Raw genomic sequence first — 19500 nt, 5'->3', positions numbered from 1 at the left:
GCTTCCGTTCGCCCATCTGCCGGCCATCGATGACTGGACTCACTTCATCATCACTAATTAAAGATTTGTATCCGCACTGGACATTTTTCACTGGACACAGTCATTCTATATAAGTTAATCTGGACATTATAGGGTAATGGATTTTGACGCTCTGCACTGCACTGTTTGGGATAGTTGACTTTCTCAGTCAAGACGACGGCGAAGTGGTTAAAACGCCTATTTTTCCAAGTTCGAAGGCTACTCGTGTTAGAAAAGTATGTACGCCGTTCACATCAGCCGTAAAGCGTTGGAGCCCAGGTACCGCTCTCCTACATTTCCGTCTCCACTTCGCACGGTCTTCCTTAGCCTTTGTAGTCAGACCATTTCTAAGTTCGATTTCAATAAGTAGGTAAATATGGAAGAACGAAGGCTGTAGGGTCCAGCCTTCCAAATATAAACCCTTATTCACATTGGCTGTGCATACCAAGTGTGTCGAGGTCGCAAGCCACTCGCGCCTACACCTGTGAGCAGTGAAACGGAGCTCTATTTTCAGAGTGTCACGGTCGAGTGTCGCTCGACTCGCCAGCAGGTTACCTCTTCGCATTAATTAAGAACTACAATAATAAAGCCTCGATACATTGATGTTATTTTGCAGACTACATGCAGAGTTACTCTGCCTAGGGTGAAGAAGAAGCGGCGCAATATATATATAAAGCCGGTTTTACTGTGAACGTTTGATAAATTGAACAAATTATGAGATAACGAAGATTTCTATAATGTAACCATGTGCCACAATCTTCAATCAGTCTCGAGTTATGATTAATATAAGAAAAAGAAAACATGTTATCAACGTTCTAACTAATTATTTTGGTATTTCAATTCCAAAGGTTTTACAGCGAAATATGGAACAATCTCTGTTTCAGAATGCTTTTAGCTGGGAACACGCGAAACACTGGGTTAGCGCTGGTTATGTTTATGATTTAGTGTTTTTAGATTTCGATTTAAAACTTATTGTAAGTTTGCTGACTAACACGTTATTTTCCATATAAGTTAACATGGAATGGAAATACCAAAAGAATAATATAGGCATCTATCGACTGTAAATTAGACTGCATGTTAGGTTACCATGATTTTTATGCCGCGGTAATAGAGCGAAAAATTGAATTAATTTGGATAGGTTGATGTGCTGGCGGCTGTACATAAATGTGACAATAACATCGTTGATGATACCTATGATTCATACATTATTAGGTAAACATATTATACTTAACTAATTTGTATTTATAAACACAACTCAGTCGTTTGAAGGGAATTCAGAATATGTGCAAAAAATATTAATTTAATGAAGTAATTAACAAAAATAAACTATTTATTTGAAGCTAGCTGTACCCAGGCTCCGCTCTGGGAACTAAGGCAAGAGTATCAGAGTAGCATTAAAAAAAGCTAAAGATGACTAACGAAATACATAATACAATACAGTCTTTAAAACAATCAAATATTATTACATAATTTATTCTTTATTTACAGCAATTTTAAATACGTTTGTACACCATTACATCTCATGATGTCATTCATTGATCTGCCACTCAGATATGAGTCGGACAAACATCAATGACGATTGTTTTTTTTTTCTAAACAGATAAAAAATCGCGTAGTTCCGGCTGCCGAGCGGACGAAGTTCGTCCGTGACCGAGGTCATTCGGAAAAATTCGTCAATGAGCTCACGCGCAGGCATAGAGGAAAAATACGTAGAGACTAAGCTATATTTAAATACATCATGACTACCTTAGCTACGTACCACACTCTACCTATGAAATAAACATACATCCGATTGTAGGAAGAAGACCTTTTATCCAGAAATGGGACGTAAAAAGCTGATAATATATCATAATCCGATCGACAGTTCCGTATATCGAACTATTTTCGGAACCAGATAAAGTGACACGTGCGGATAAATTGGGAAATGAGTCACATGTCGCCACAGGGGAAATGCATAAATTTTTAACACGAGTACATCGTGCTACGGTAAGTAGTGATAAAAACAGGAACGTGGATATTTGCGTCCTTGATATAACACGTGCGGATAAATTCGTGAATGAGCTCTCACACGTCACCACAGATGATAAATGCAGAGTCTAAACCGCGCTACCATAACATTTGCATTGGGAGTTTGTAACGTAGATTAAGCAGATAAAAGTAAAGTCAAGCTTACGAAAAATGTAAACGCAGCAACAATTTTATATCGGTATGTTTATAACATGGTACATGATAAAAAATAAATAAGATAATTTAAATTATTATTTATCTCAATATTCATAAATACTTCATTGAAAAAATTGCGAACACTAGCACGTCAATACCTGATCTTGTGAGATGATATAGCCTCGTGCATCATTTATCTTTCTTTAACCTTTGAATCACAATATCAAGGTTTATCTCTGCCAGAATAACAAGCCCAAAAAAATTATTCCACAAATACAATTCTCGATTAGGGCCTAGCCCTCACAAGATTTTTACGAATTCCAGCCTAACAATTGTAAATGTTGGAATAGTAACGTCAGAGCAATGACGTCACTTGAGATAACCCTCGCTGACACCCCGACGTCGAGCACAAGCCAGACCTCAGTTGCATCATGCCGGGTGATATCATGGGAGCTGCATCCGCGTTGGGAGACAAAGAGGACAACGATAAGGTTGTTAAGTGATAGCGAATGCAGTTTAATCCTGACAACAACTTTATTGCTGTCAAAACTAATCAGATGTGCATTTTTTTAATAACTAAGATCTCAGAATGTCAAATAAAATATCATTCCCACGATATTACTATTCATGTAGTCGATAAATCATTAAGTGATTCAAACACTTATGAGGTAATAATTTCTGCAGCTGTTACAAAGGGCTAGTCTCTTTATAAGTACAAATATATTATGTCGACTTATTAGTATAAACAGTTCAAGCATTCTCTAAGAAATAAGTAAAGACGCCGCAATCGGATTTAAAATATAAACACCATTAAATAATTAGTGCGAGAATAAACTAATTTGAACTGAAATCACATTTTCATGTAAATAATCCACTCAATGTTTTAATCTGAAATCTGCATTTCGAGAGAATGAGGAGAGATAGCAATATCAGCCTAGTTTACCCGCTCGATAAACGTAAATACATATATTACATATTTTTAATTTTAATGTTTTGCCACAATACAAAACGAATGCTGTTTTCGTACTGAATACGTGAACGTACGTTTTCATTCTTGCCAAACCTTACGGCGAATAATCGTACATTGCCTAAGCAATTCACGTATTCTCTTCGAAAATAGCATAAATTTATTTACAAAACGATCAGTCTTTACGTCTAGTGGGTCGAGTTCGCTTGCATGACGTTGGTTGACGTCATTGGCTACGAGTGATCCTCAAGTCGCGTGACGAGTCGCGAAAGGCTAAATATAAGAGAGATAAACATCTTTGACCTTACGAATAACAATGTATTTTCCTTTTTAATGATATTTATACAATAAACTCGTTAGGAAATTCTTCCAAAAATAAAATTTAATATTTCAGATTACACCGTTTCCAATTAACGCTTGCTACTATAAATAATTTTCTATTTTAGTGAATGTAAAAAAATTGTTGCCGGGTAATGTTTGTACACACAATTTTTCACCTACTGCATTGTACCTCTATGAATCCTCCAAAGGTCAGAAGTTGTACGAACCCCAGGTAAATAATTTATTAATACTCACATACATAAAGAACTTTATATAGACGGTTGCTACTAAGAAAAACTGAACTAAGCTAAATTTCTAGTGAATTTATGAGAAATGTCAGATTCAGAGGAAATTGTAATGCGAATTTAATGAGGGTTCGAAGGGTCTGCGACTCACAAGCGTATCGCCAGAGCCTTCAGCTAGAAAATATTCTGCTAAATATTTTTAGCAGACTATAAAAGGTAAATTTTACCTGGTATTTTTTTATACCCCAACATAATTGAAACTTTCGCAAATTCTTCATTATCACAGGGGTAATGATACAACGGACAGATATTTGCTATTCTAGGTTTCGACGCTAAGAAAAAAGATGTTCAGATGAGACAGAGATCGTTATATATCATGCTATGCCTTTGACTGTACTAATGTTATGTCTATGACATTTAAAAGAGATAAAAACATAGTACATTTGCCAAATATATATGAAATATTAACCGGTGCTTTATGAGATTTCCAAGAAAATGTCAAATCCGTGGGCCGGTGGGCTGTGGTTTGCGTGTAAACACAACAATGCTAATGTCAAGCCTCCAAAGAAATCCTTTGACATATTCCAAGTACGGTGTGAGTGGGTGACTGACATCAGCGGGCCAAAACACGGAGCAGTGGGTGAGCAAGGTCAGAACAAGATATATTTTATTTAAGTAAATATTATTCCTTTTTACAACTTTGATATTGTTGTATTGTATGGCTCTACCATATTTAAACGTGAAAAAGCATATTTATTTTATAAAAGATTGCAAAAACTATGTAGTGACTCACTAGGCTATCAAGATAATGTGAAGATCTTTTCTTAGAAATTAAAGATATATGTTTAATTATATTTATTTTCAACGCGCACTTTAATCATTTTCGCCAAGATTGGTTCCTGGTTCCACCATGTGTTTGAAACGAAATATTTATAATACAGGAACTGCATGTCATTTTTGTTTTACAAAGCATATTTGTACAAAAAACTCGCGGAAGAAGCCGATTACATAATAGCAGCAGCTGATCGCGACCACGTTTTATCAGTTGCAAATCAAAACACGAACATTTGGCGGTCAATTAATAACGCCCACACGGTTACGCTGCTCCCGTTTAAGGATGGGATTCACTGTAAAAATAGACGTTATTCATTGATTTCATCGTACGTAATAAGGTAATGTTGAAACGTGTACGTTAATGTAAGATTTCGGTTGAAATATTAAAATAGAAGCTTCATTCGGCGTTTATTCATCTAAATGATTATGATATTAGAACAAAATAATTTTGGGAAGCGAGAATTCTTGTTCTTAATTGAGAAATTACTATACGTAACTGTCTTATGAGTAAGGCGTGAAGAGAACAGTCACATCATTATTTTAGTGATATTGTGATGAGCTATTACATTAATTGAAAATTAAATGTTTCTTGTATGATAAGTAAATATGACAAGGTACGTTTGCCTGGATAAAAGTACGTTTTCTTGGATAAAAGTAAGTTTCCTTAAGGTAATTTTAAATGGCGGTGCGTTGATCAAAGATAAGCAGAAAATGCCAAAAAGTTCTATTTGTTATGATTCATTACATAATATTATTTAATTATATGTTATTTCTTACTAGCAAGGATAAAAATGTTGGACCAAATTTTTGTGTGCGTAATTTTATTTTCGAAATCTCCTTAGTAGCTTGGACTCTGTGATTAAGATCATCTGCGATCGACATTAAAAAATACAGATAATCTTACGACGGTTATCCCCCTTTACAACAAGAAAATTCAACATGCCTACTTTTCCACCCATTTCTTGTGTACCTAGGTATAATTAATTAAAAATAAACCTTCAAAGTAGGTGATGTGTGGTCAGGCCAAGCGGCGCGGGCGCGGGGGAAGGAGGTGGGCGTCATTACATTTTACACCATAAATTTGAATGCTGCTATTTATAAGTGAGTACCTATAAGTTATCGTGAAAGGGAGCCAGACGTACAGTCCCCAACAAAAGCTACCTACCATCAAATGCAAATTCGCCTTTATAGCAGTGGCATAGGATCCATGGCAGTTCCGTGTTCTGCCGACTGTACTACACGTGGGCGGTAGGAAGCTCGGCCCAATTAGGTGGGCAAAAATTCGTATTATAGCTATTAATATTACATCGTAATATCGTGCGCTATTTATAACTGGCATTTTGAGATCGGCAACTAAATTATAAATACAAAAGAATAAAAAGGGCTTGGGAGAGTTACTAACTTGTATAATGCCGTAGGCGGAAATCTTTTCAACGTTTACGTAAACTGAGGAGGTGAAAATATACGATAACAAGATTTGCTTACATGTATTATGTGTAGGCGGAGTCATTTTTGATGTAAAAATAAACTTGAGCAACGAAGTATAAAGAAAACCTTCAAAGTTTGCATCGAATATTTTTATATTGATCTACTTTTTATCAACTTCTAATCTAAGAGGAAAAGATGACTTTTTATTGAAGATATAATTCTGATAACGAGCGAAAATGGAATCGTTTCACTCGCAAAGCAATCGATTCTCAAAACACCGATCACAACATTTTGTTAAGTAGCTGTCATGTAGAAAAAAAAACGAATTAGAACAATGCCTTTCGCCCATTAGCAAATCCGTTCGAAGCTTGAATAGTTTCGTTCATAATTCATTCATACGTAGCGGCCAGTAATATTTCATTAACATTTTGTTTTGCGCAGCTCACCGGCGCGAATAGTGAGCGGTGGGGCCGCGCATGCGCAATAGCCGCCAGCCGCATGAATGGAGCTCCATTCAGACGTACAAGTTAACTTGCTCGAAGTCGAATGCAATCGACAAGTCAAGGCGACAGCAAGGTCAGAGTTTTTTTAATAATATCAAAAAAAAATAAACGAGTAATTTGTTGAAATAAATGTATGAATTTCCTTTTCAGCCAGCTACTCATGGGAATTTGTAACTTTGTGAACTTCTGACTGTCAGTAGTATATCTGGTCTGCTTACGGTGACATAGGTCTACCTTTGCCAATTCAACAAACAACGTCAGCTTTGTGAGAAACGAATTTAACACACTGCGAAAAAATTGGGTTCTTAAACAATAGTCTTATTTCAGTTTTGGCAGAATCGATTTAATCTATCCTGCAATATGTCACATAAAAGCAGCGTCTATTACGTAGACGCCTAGTAAAAATCTAAGTCTGTGTATAAAACTAAATGAACGACAGCTTCAGACCTAAAATATATATTGTCGATTGGTTACTAATCGTGCCCCATTCGATATGCAACGCCGACAATTATAGCGACCGAGTTTGTAGATACAGTCAACATCACATCCCAGCCCAAATAGTGCAAATTCACCGCTATTACCCCCACATAGTCCGATGGTGAGCAATTAGAGATGCAGTTCACTGTACCAGTACCAGTCACGGTGCTCACGAATCCTTGTAATGAATGAGTTTAATAACCACTTTTTATTTCTACTGCAATGCGACCTGTACTAGATAACTATGGAACAGTGCTAAGTAAATTGCAACATTAGTCACTTGACAATTAGGTGCTAATTCTTTTAAATCGAATGAGGCAAGTGAATCGTCAACTTTGCTCGGAAGATCTGTCACAGCATGGGTTTAGCTTTGCAAAATCCCTGAGTTGTCAAAGAAAGGTCTTTTTGTGTTCTTAAAATTGTAACTGTACTTGATTAAATTTTAGTAATTTGGTTTGATTTTAAGTTGAGAGGTCGTTTTGATAAAGACGGATAAAAAAGCGAAGGGACAGGCGTTTGCCCAGTAAGAACTATAATAGAGGCGCTCAAAACCATTTAAATCACATCGAAACTGCCGACAACACAGTTTGGCATGTAATGTAATTCTTTAATGTATAGTACTGTTTTGTTAAATAAATAAATTAAAAAAAAATTAATTACGTTCAAGTTTGCTATTAATTGTCCTAGTGTGAATGCTCTACTAACTTGTCATCATAAACAAGTATTTTCTTCGGTGTATGCTAAGATTGTGACGTCACATTTGAAACAATGGCAGTTAAACAACAGTCGTGTACTTAACGACCTTTACAAGTTTTAACTACGCCGTGCGAATTTGTACCTGATTAGCACCGGTGTGCCAAACATCTCAGGGATGCCAGGTTGTCAATGCTGATAGTCCTCCAATTTATTCGTTTCCACGCGAACAATTATTTTTCCGGGCGGGATGAAAAGTACGCTATGTCATTGTCCATACTTCCAACTATATTGGTTAAGTAGAAAAGGTTACAAACAAACTCACTATCACGTTTATAATTAGGATTAGTAAATCATCGACATAAAGAAGAAACGTGAAAGTCACATCACTTTCATGACACCATGTTTTAATTCCCAAAGGATTGTCATTGTCAGACAAAGTGAAACTATGTATCTTTTTCTTTGTCGTATAGAGCAGACATATGCAAATGTCAAATCGTAGGTGAATGGCAAGAGTTCAACGATCGGACTGATCTCACAACTAACTTCTCTAAATTAATGATTGATCCCTAGAAATTTCCGAGGTACTTAAATGTCAGGTGCTCTCGTTATCTTACGGGGTAGACTGAGCCAAGAATCGCAAAACTTGAATTAGTACCACGTTTAGCTGAACAACGGCTTTATCGGTGGAATTTAAATTCCACACAATATTTATTTTAATGGCCATTCATTTTAACGACAAAAACTTTTTTGTAAAGGACAAAAAAGTGTCCCAAATTTGTGTTTCTAAATTTTAACTTGTGATATCTCCAAAAATATACCAAACCATTCACGGAAAATCTGTTAAACTGGCAACACCAATCACAGTTGAACAAACACCGCTCCGTGCATGTATGAATGGAATATTTGACATTGACGTGTATGAATCCATTCATTACACGAAACATGATTAGATAGATAGCGCACAAACCAGACGACAATTGAATATAATAGCTGAAGTAACAATTGACACACCTATGATAACTCTATGTACGTGTGTGTACAGTAATTATTATGTATCCGTCAATACAATAATGAAAACTACTAACAATATGGTACACTTAACCACAATAATATGAAGTGCAAGATGCTCACACACTTGGTAATTTGAATTATCTTTTTTTTGTGTAATTAATGTAATAAGTGCATGTTTTTATGAGCGTTCACAATATGAATTATTTTCACCGTCAGCAGTTGTGCTCTGTACTCAACATCTGACTCCAAGTTTCTTCCAGGTTCAGGTTCCAGGTATGGTTGTGAACTTGTGAAGCTTCGTGAAACTCCAAGTCTCAATGCCCAGGGACAGTGGCGTGACGTCCAGTAGAAGTATGTCCGCGACGTCGCCCGCATTCTTTTGAATCTCGATCGAAGTATTTGGACAAAACAAACGAGCATAAACTTGATTATTTTATTAAACCTGTGTGATGAAAGTAGGAAAGTGAACTCTGGCCTCCGATGCTCTAATGAGAGAGAGAGATTGAAAAGAGAGATGAGATTAGATAAACCCGACTAAAATTTACTCAAAACAATATAGGTTAAGGGGATGCCAATCTTTTCCTTTACCCTTGTATTTTTGTCCGTGTCAAGTTTGTACTGAAGTAAAATAAAAACATTGTGCGGCAAGTTTTTGCAGACGAGTATACTGACACATAGCATCGTCGGAATAAACCGCCGACGGTGACATACACTGGCATCCGTCATCATTCATCACGGTTGTTACTCGGAACCGACCATCGATTCGCCGACGGCATGGGCTGTGGTCGGACCAATACTAGTCTTTGTCCCTCTAGATGACATGGACAAATAAAGTAGGTGGTGATATCCACTAATGGAGACCGCCCTGGTGCTTGTGAAGTGGACACCGGGAAATTGCAGATTGTCAAATAGTACGGTATAGCGGATAGTTTTTACTAGCTGTTAGCTGCTTGTGCCCAGCGGGAGTCGAAAGAGTAGGCTACTGGTTAAAAAAATTGACAACGATAAATGTATCCCTGGGGAAGGTAAAGAAGAAGAATGCTATTAGCATTAAGTCCGTCTTTTGTACCATTTTGTATTTTGGCAAATAAGCCTGTATAAGGATGGGAATAAACTCATGCAGACGGGTTTCAGCTCGATTGAAAACGCTCAGACTGAAACTGGATACTTTTTTCGCCGATCAATCTTCAACTTTGTATGCACCAGCCTTCCAGCAACCACTCTTTATGGACGCAATACCACTACTTTAATTATTATAATTGGCCGATACGCGTTGATGGTTACTAGGTTTTCTCTCGGCATTTGAAACCAGTTGTTTTTATACCATGGGAACGCAGCTAACTACCAGTTCTTTGAAGCGTTTAGCGGATTATTATGCGACTTGCTGGCCAATTAATTAAGACGAAGACAAGGTCGTTTTGTGTTCGCATCCGTTGGTCATTTCGGGAATTTATGATTGGCCTAAGAAATTGATCATGTACACTTAAAAAAATATCGAAGCCGGACAAAATTTAATCAATCTCGGACATTTTACATAAATTTGCTTATTTTGAGACGCTCAAGAATTCATACATTCAAATTAAATCAAAAAAGGCAAGGTAGGTACTACCCCCGGACACACTAATAACTAGAAATGCGCGAACTCAATAATAATTGTTATATTTAAATTGATGTCATATTAGCTAGTAACTGACAAACCTGAAAGATAGAATGTTTGATTTTTCGTGCATTTCTTGTTTTTCTTGCTCCTCTCCCAGATCGCACGCGGTCGGGTTCTCCTCATACTTCGGCGCCTGAGTAGCTACTTGTATGCACACAGTAACTACTCGGGCGCCAAGATACGAGCGAGACACAAACATTCGTTTGGACTGGATGTTCATCATGACTTTCCGAATGGCCTCCTCCTCTTCCATATTACTTGACCGAGCGGCTAGGGCTCTCCTGTCTAAATCCATGGGTACTTCAGAGTAATAGGGTATTTTCCAACTAGTCGAATCAGATACATTTTTTCGCATGTCAAATTAAAAAAAAAATGCGCTTGCTTGTATTGTAGTGATTACGTGACGTTATAATTTTGAAGTCAAACGGCATTCCTATTATACTGATGAATTAAAGTGACATTTAACTATCGTGTTGGCATGAATAATATTGCAATTTTATTGTTTAAACAGTCAAATAGTCAATTGAGCTTTATTCGGTTATTTTTATTAGCACCTTACAATCAAGTGCAGGGAACTTCTCCAGCCTCGTGAAAGCCGGTACCGGTGCCGATCCGGTCGCGCCGGAACCGTGCCGGCCGCTTTTTCCGCCACATTATTAAGGAAACCGTCTCACGCGCATGAAATCCGATTCCCACGCGCGTCTCCAATGGTAATTAACGTGCCAAGGGGTTGTTTCCTCTTGTTTCTAAGAATGAGACAAGATACCTTGAAGAAACGACCAGTTTTTATATAAATGTCAATTATGAGTAGTGACAAGAATACTTTATAAAGTACTACATAGCGCTTCCTTGTGATATTCAGGATAAAAAGTACCATATCGATTATTCTTATTGTTGATGTACTTTCATCGATGGCAAAATACCTACTAGAAATGAAAAATAAAGATATTCCAAAAGTTAAATATCCTTTTAAATTATTATAATGATAGCGGGAGAGATACAAAAGAAACGCAATTGAGGAAAAACATACTTATGTAAATACCTCACGGGTGTTTCCTTTTGTTCTAAAGATACTTATACAATCCATGTTCTGAAGATGAAAAAGATAAAACGAAAAAGAATCTCGATTAATATTTAAAAATGATGTTTCACGTAAGATTATGATACAAAAATATTTGGTAGCGTGATAAAACGAGAACACAATCAATAAATCTATTAAACGCTCGTCCAAATATCATAACACAAGCTTAACCTTGCTCGATGACATCACTCTCAGAGATAGCACATCCATCAACTGATACTTTCTCTTCAAAGGACAGTATGCTTTATTCCAACAAAGATAACATCATTAATCCCATGAGAGTGTGGAATTTGCACGATTTATCGAGTCAAAGTATAATAAGCTTTATAACGAAAGTGATACAGACTACAGTCTCGTGGAGCGGTAAGATCACGTTTCAAAGGATAATAAGCGGTATTACGTATTTGATACTGACCGGAGTCCCATGAGGGGGAGGTGGGGGACGTGCTGCGCGCCCGCTTCGCTGCACCACTCGGGATAGCTCCGGTGGAAGTCCTCGAACTCGCCTGGCGACAAAGCAATTGCTCAATTACATACAATTGTGCGAATGTTAACCTGAAAACATTTATAGATTATTACAAATGGCAGCGTAAAATGTACAGTCAACTGTAGTAGTGACAATTTGTCTTTATTACCCACTCAATAAACAAGAGTACGGGGCTAGCACACACATAATCTTAGATGTCAAAATTTGTTTGGAAAATGAAGTGTCATACAAGCTGTTTCTAAGCTTTCTTCTTTTAAGCCACGCAACGGATTGTGATAGAGTTTTCCCTGACAATTTCAATCTCATTCATTCATACAATTTATAGACAATAAGTCCCGAAGGTTTATATAAGCTCGTGCTAAATCTGGGCGGGTCGCTAGTATATTTCGCGGTTCTGGATTAGACCTTGGACAAGTAAATCAAAACTCAAAAATCATATTGCGACATTTCATTGCTTTACCGCACTATGTCGAAACAATGCAACTGTGCAATTTAGCTAAAAATCTTCATGTTACATTGTTTCTAAAATGCAAAATAATAATAATACGTTCGAATCGCGGTAAAAGTTGTATTAAGTTACTCAAGTCAAGAGACGTAATGAAATTACGCACCGCAATACAGTTCCAACTTTACAGAGTAATTACTACGTACGTCGTCTGTGCGTCTGTAACATTCACACGATGTGGCCTAAAATCCCAGTGGTGTAATACTTTGATGAGTGTTATATATAAACGTGGTACAAAGTGCCGAAAGTATAAAACAAAAGTTGTAAAAAAAGTCGATTTCCTAAATATAAAAACAATTCAAAACATTTGAGCAGCTGTTGGGATTACTACATACTTTCAGGTAATGTATATACTATGTAAATTGAGTGCTTAAAAATAAGTCTTCAGGATGAATTATCCTGGAGGACAATACACTTGAAATTTTGGGAATTCGTTTTGAGTTGATAGCGAAGTTCTGGTACTTACTGGTTACTGAAATTTTCGCACTCAACACAGTATGTCAGAATGTTCAGAGGAGAACAACGGAGAGAATTAATCCAACAACAATGGAACATCAAAAGTTGCGTGAATTTTACGCCATATTAACCTAACCCTTAGCCCTCCATGCGACCTAACAAAAAACAAATTCCAGATTGCATTAGACTCAGAAATTGGGCGTATAACTTCATTTATTTATTTAGAAACTTTATTACAATATATGTACAAAAGCATTCAAACCCACCAGTCAACTTTAGTAGGTTAGCTACCAATAGAGATAGCTCCATTATAGATTTATCTCTGTATTCTCCCGGGTTTGTGATGTCACAGCGAGCTTAAGCACACTAGCTACTTGTTTCAGTGGAGTGGCGACCATTCATTGCCTCCTCATTGACAGGGGAATTCCATTCAGCGTGCGATGCTATGTTTACGAACAAAATGCACAACTGTTTCTAAGCTATTGTTATGTAGATGCGTCTGAAGAAAATACTTCTTTTTTAACATTAGGAATCGAAATGCAGATTTATGTTAAACTGTGTTCACTTTTTCTCACGAAGTTACGTGTTGACGTTACAGCGCAAGTAACTTAGAAAGGGTATCTATTACTAACTTAGGGAAATTAGCCCGAGTTTTAATTAAATTGTAGGAAAGCTGAGAAAAAAGTCTCATGATATAAAATAGTATTTCTTAAATAAATAAAAAGATAAAAAAATAGAAAGATAAAAATAATAAATAAATAAATAAATAAATGAGGACAAACCACACATATTGAGCTAGTCCCCAAAGTAAGTTCGAGACTTGTGTTATGGGATACTAACTCAACGATACTATATTTTTTAACAAATACATATATAGATAAACATCCAAGACCCGGGCCAATCAGAAAAAGATCGTTTTTCCATCATGACCCGACCGGGGATCGAACCCGGGACCTCTCGGTTCAGTGGCAAGAACTTTACCACTGCGCCACCGAGGTCGTCATAAAAAAGTAGCTATAAACTGTCCTTCTGGACACTTATGCATTACAAATATAGCTCGGATATTTATTTCCTTGGTAGTTGTCGAAAACTGACTAAAATGGCAGTAGGCACGGGGGCAGAGTCGATTCTTCTTATATTCTTTCGGGCATTAACCTGGGACTTTTCGGTTTAAGCCTCCGTCTTATACACTTCAGAACGAACGACCTTCAGAGGTGGATGTGGATTATTATAGGACCACATGTACCCAAAAATACAGCGAAAGACAAAGTGATAAGCTTAAATACATCCATTTTCCTTATCCATACAGATTATATACATAATTGTGAAAGTGTGTTACACGACGATTCGATCAATATTAAAAAATAATATTAATTCTTTCACGTCAAAAAAGGATCAAAAAGATCAAGATTGAGTATTTTTTACCGCGGGAGAAGCCAGTTGACATTTCACAGCATGGAATATTGAGCTCAGAGCTGGCACAGCGTTTCCGCTCGCTCACATTTCCTGCCTCTCCATTGTGATGCTAATGCCGGCCTAGCACCTATGAGCGGCCATTTGGATTGCTTCAACAGCTACTGTCTACGTCTAGAGACTCTCAGTGCTGCGAAAAATTTCAACGTAACACTTATATTGAATTGCGAAGTCGCGGGATGATGGAATTTGAGTCTCCAAGCAAGTCTTATCGAGGGCCAGTGGTTGTGGCACAGGACATGTTGGCAAACGAAACGGCAAAAAAAATATTTTTGAATGTTTACACCACTATTTTAAAGCAGAAATCGATCGATATTAAAGTTAATAAAAATAAAGTAAATAATGTAGTCCATTTGGCTATGTTTTTAGTTCCCACTACTACGACGCCCTTTTCTATCACTCTATCTCTTACAATCGCCGTCTCTTTATGAACATCGGGTACAAACAGAGATGAGTTTCAAAGTATCCCAGCATCGCCAGTTTCTTCTCAAACAGTCCGGCGAAAACCCATCTATTCGATGTGTTTGACTCTTTGGGCAAATACCGGTCGTAAACCCACCTATGGGTACAAATGGGAATGGGTGATGCGACATCACTAGAAATTGCTCGCAATTTTCCCAGAATCGCTATAACGCTGAGTAACTCTTCAATCATTCAGCTTTTCTGGTAAAAGCTGTTTTAAGACGACAATAAAAGTGTTTCGTCAGAGTATAACAAAGAATAATTCTTCAGGTTCATACAGGCAAACTTGACATGGTGTGAACTTCAAATTGAATTTTTTTTTTTTAATTTAGGATGATATACATCACTTATTGACGTCAAAAAATTACTTAAACTAAGTCTACTGCCGGCTTCCAAAACGCAGGTGAAGAAGAAGCGGCGCAACAAACTTCACCGCAGCCTTTTCTCCAAGGACGTCAATTAACAAATATAGGTCTTATACATATATTAAAAATTAAGAGGACGAATGTACATCATTATTAACAATGACAAAATATGAATGAATAAATAAAATTAAAAAAAGTTGTATTTGCAATAAAATTATTGAAAATTATCACACAAAAAAAAATATATAAATAAAAAGCTAAATGTACAAAACGTACGTAATAATGTCATAACCAATTACATATGTTATAAGGATACTGCACCATGCTTGGGCCAAACATTATTGTCGTTCACATAATCATCAGACTTGTAATATGCCCTTTTACAAAGTAAAAGGGCATATTATATAATTTCTAAATTTTTTGTCCGGCAAATCAAGAATCCATTTAGGCAATTTATTATAAAAACGGATACAGTTCCCAACAAAGGACGTTCTAACTTTGGCCAACCGATGCCCGGGGACAAATAATTTATCTTTATTACATAAGGCTCTATCAGTGTAATCACCAACTTATTTAAATAAGTTTAAATTTTTCCGGACATGCATCATGTTGTCAAATATGTATTGAGAGAGTAAAGTTAAAATATTAATATCTTTAAAAAATCTCTAAGGGAATCCCTTCTCCTCAAACCATATATAGCACGGATTGCTCTTTGATTTTGTAAAATGAAAATTTGTTTGTTTTCTTCTTCAAAATGTCAAAACACCTGTTTAGTAATTAGAATGTCTTTATAGTTAAAAGGAATATCAATCTATTCAAATGAGATAATTCATTTTCTGTGGAAACTTGGGCTCAAATGTGCCCACCACGCTTACGTTATTATGACCAGACCAATGTTTGTTCAAATTTAAATGGTGTAATATTTTTGTAACAGTTGGCCCAAATGGGGTGGGTGGGTATCCTTTTTTTCCACTATTACCCCGACATGTAGGAATGTAGGATAATTTGATGTGTAGTCGCCTGTACGTAGCCTTGGGCCTAGCCGGTTTTTGGTGGTCATAATAGTAATTGCGAATTCCTTCATATATTTTCTGAAGAATGTGATTGGGAAGATATGGCTTTACGACTTTTTAACTGACTTCTGAATAGGAAGGGTGGGTTATTTGTCTTTTCCGACTTATTCTAAGTACCTACCAGGTACACACTGAACACCTGTTCAGTCACTGGCTATATGAGTCGAAAAGACAAAGGATAAATGGCGAAAAAATACCTATAATCGGTACACAATTTTTCACAAGCTTAAGCAAAATATATTATACTCGGTTGATGTGGGAGACTATGTTTCCAGAAGGCGCCCACGTAAGAAGACTTAGAAATTACGCGTGTTATATCAACATAAATATATACCTGCGTTTACGTAATCGTGTAAAAATAACATAAAGCAGAGAACGAGAGAGAAATACAATTAAAAGGGGTACTGGATTTGTTTTGGGCTCAGAAACACGAGGACAAAAAAGATGGCGGATTCGCCATGATATGGGTAAGTGACAGAGTGAAAGACGGGTCGTGTAAAATGGTAACTGACGTCATCGACGTAATTTGTGCCTACATTAAAATTGGGATTAGATATACCTAATCAGGTTCTTACCTAATATTATCTGTATACTTTATCTCTATGTGATGCAATTGATTTAATAACCTAAGTGATTATAATGATTCTTGCCATCAAACGATCCATACGATGCCATCAGCCCATCGAAACAAGGAACATCATACGTGCAATCCAGAATTCCGCCAAGTGGAAATACATAAAGAATCGATCTAGGTATCAAAAATTTGGGCTGGCGAGGTTTGCATAGGTTGGCAGTTTGGCACCCACCACGCAGCCGCGTGGCAAGGCCGGGCGAGGGAGGGGGTGAGGCGCTCGGAGGGGAAGGAGGGGCGGCGGCATCGATCCGATGACTCATCGCGGCCCATTCATCCGCCGCACTCAATGAACCCGCCGTACGTCTCCCCCCTCGTAGACGCCCGCGTCGTCCTCGCAAGGACATAAAGTTCGCCCCTCACCGCGTAAACCAAAACCCATTACACCCACATACCGCAGATATTCTCTATGGTGACAGCCGCCCACCACGCGAGCATATCGTGTTCGAATGCCACCAAATTGGAGATATAATTTCGTAATTCAACGTTTCCTCAGCGAGCAAATAAAATGGCCCCTAAAACAATACCCGGAGGCAATTTCAAGATGAAAACGTAAGATTTTCTTGTGTTACCTTACCTAAAATTATACTGAAAATATTTAAGCAATCCCAACCAAGCACTCGGGTTACACGTGTTCGCGATGCTGTTGATATAAGACTTAAATTTATAGGGATAAAGCAAGCTAAGAGATTACATTCTACAAAGAGATCAAACAAAATTGAAAAACGGAAAGAACAAATGAAATATATATATATCTAGACATACGAAAATGCTGAAAACTTAGCTGTTACACACGCAGTAAGAAACCAAACGTATTTGCAACACACTATGGATGAGAAAAAGTCTATCATAAGACCATCATCTTATTTTATCCCTGGTCTGATTTCACTGGACTGAAGTCAATAAAACTTAAGCCCTTTATCTGTGGAAAAAGACAGATCAATGTTTGTTACTCTATTATGAAAATTCTAGACGGATTTTGATGAAGTTTAGCAGTTACTATTAGAATATAATTGGAATGGGTTACTTTTTATATCGAAATTCGGACAACACGATGACAAAACGAAGATACAACACGGTACAGTTTCAGGTTCCAAGCGTGATGTATCGTCGCGGTATGCGGGGCGAGGGTCTGCGAGAGGGGTGGGGCGGTGAAGGGGGGGGGGGGTGTAGTCCGGGAGGCAGGTGCACGGTAGGCCTTGGCCCGCCCGCGTCCTTCCTTCCGCGGCACAGCCTTGCACGATTTAACCAGTTAGCTGCTCTGCTTTCGTTTTGCACCCGAAATTAAGTGTGTATATTCTACCACTAATATAAAATATTTAACAAAAGATTTAAAGCCGGTAATAGAATTATTATCATTTGAATATGAGTAAGTTATAATATTATTATTATTATTTACTGGACGGATTTATATGAAATTTTCTATACGGTTACAATATGACCGATCGATGTTCAACTGGAACGCAGTTAAACGTCGATCATTTCGCTATATTTTTTACTTTTTTTTCGATATAGGAAAAATAGTTTGAAAGATTTTTGTATCAAAACTGAATCGTCCTTTTTATCACGAAATCTGTGAGCTTCGTTTATTAAAAGCTGAAATCAAACTAAAATACTCACTCACAAACACGAGCACCAATTTAGCTACAAATTAACATGATTGAGTAGGTAAGTACATGTTAACAAAAACATGCTTGTGCCTTAAATAGAGTTTAATCAAGCCAGTTGAGCCGTTTGAACCAATTTAGCGGATGGTGGGTGCCTTAAAATGGCCCAAGCCCTCGATTGACCGGCCAATGAAAACTCACATCAATTAGCATTACGTTAAGTCTAGAAATTACTTAAATCATTTGAAGGTTTTCCAAAATTGATCGAAGAAATTAATGAACACAATACAACATAGAAACAGCTCAGGTAGGTCTTATGACTCATTTGCTTGAGTTTCAGTTTCGCCCAGATTCGTGTACCTTCAGAGACCTTATGAAGGGCACAAACAATGATGGGATAGGCCACAGACCATTTAGCCTTATAAATGGTCTGTAGGTAGGCAGACAAATCTCACTCGCTTCCTCTTTAACTTCATCTTAATTATTTCAACGTATATTAATAATGGGATCATAACAGTAACATATACAAAGTTGATGTAATACAAGAAATTTGGGGAAGGCTAACAAAGGGAGGGAATCGATTGACGTCACCGGTTCGATTCTCAGAATCGAGAGATTGAGTTGAAAATACTTTTGATAATGTAAATAACATTTGGGATTACAACCCACATAGAGCTATTTGTGATTCTGTTGTAAGTTAATTAATTCCTTCTTGTTGAATTTTCTAAACTCCTGTGTTAAGATGAAGTCGTATAGAGACAAGCGTAGATTGTTAGCAAAATACAAAAATAAAAACCGAAGCGTGCGAATCTTGCCCTAGAAAAGGATTGCTGCTTGTGGATGACGTACGAGGCGATTAAGGGATTAGAAGCCTTGACACCAGATAGGAAACAACAGCAGTGTTTTTACGCGGACTCTAGGTAGCGGAGCGTCACCGACAGGAAAACGCGGGGATGAGGGAGACAAAAGGTATTTAAGGTCCAATAGAAGACAAAATAATATTTTTGGACTATACTGTTTTCATATATTTGTAACGC

The 19500-nt window shown here is 37.2% G+C and overlaps 1 protein-coding gene across 2 annotated transcripts in view; it reads right to left on the bottom strand.

Moving 5' to 3' along the window:
• Window positions 1–19500, bottom strand: part of LOC128670745 (dual specificity protein phosphatase Mpk3-like) — a 35054-nt gene that overhangs the window by 10328 nt on the left and 5226 nt on the right. For both annotated transcript variants that reach the window (XM_053746697.2, XM_053746698.2), the window contains exon 2: window positions 11820–11910. In XM_053746697.2, coding sequence (XP_053602672.1) covers window positions 11820–11910 — 91 coding nt within the window. The remainder of the gene's footprint in view (window positions 1–11819; window positions 11911–19500) is intronic.

The sequence above is a fragment of the Plodia interpunctella genome, chromosome 6 (assembly GCF_027563975.2).
Source record: "Plodia interpunctella isolate USDA-ARS_2022_Savannah chromosome 6, ilPloInte3.2, whole genome shotgun sequence".
NCBI classification, from domain to species: domain Eukaryota; kingdom Metazoa; phylum Arthropoda; class Insecta; order Lepidoptera; family Pyralidae; genus Plodia; species Plodia interpunctella.
This window is presented reverse-complemented; position numbering and strand designations above follow the sequence as displayed.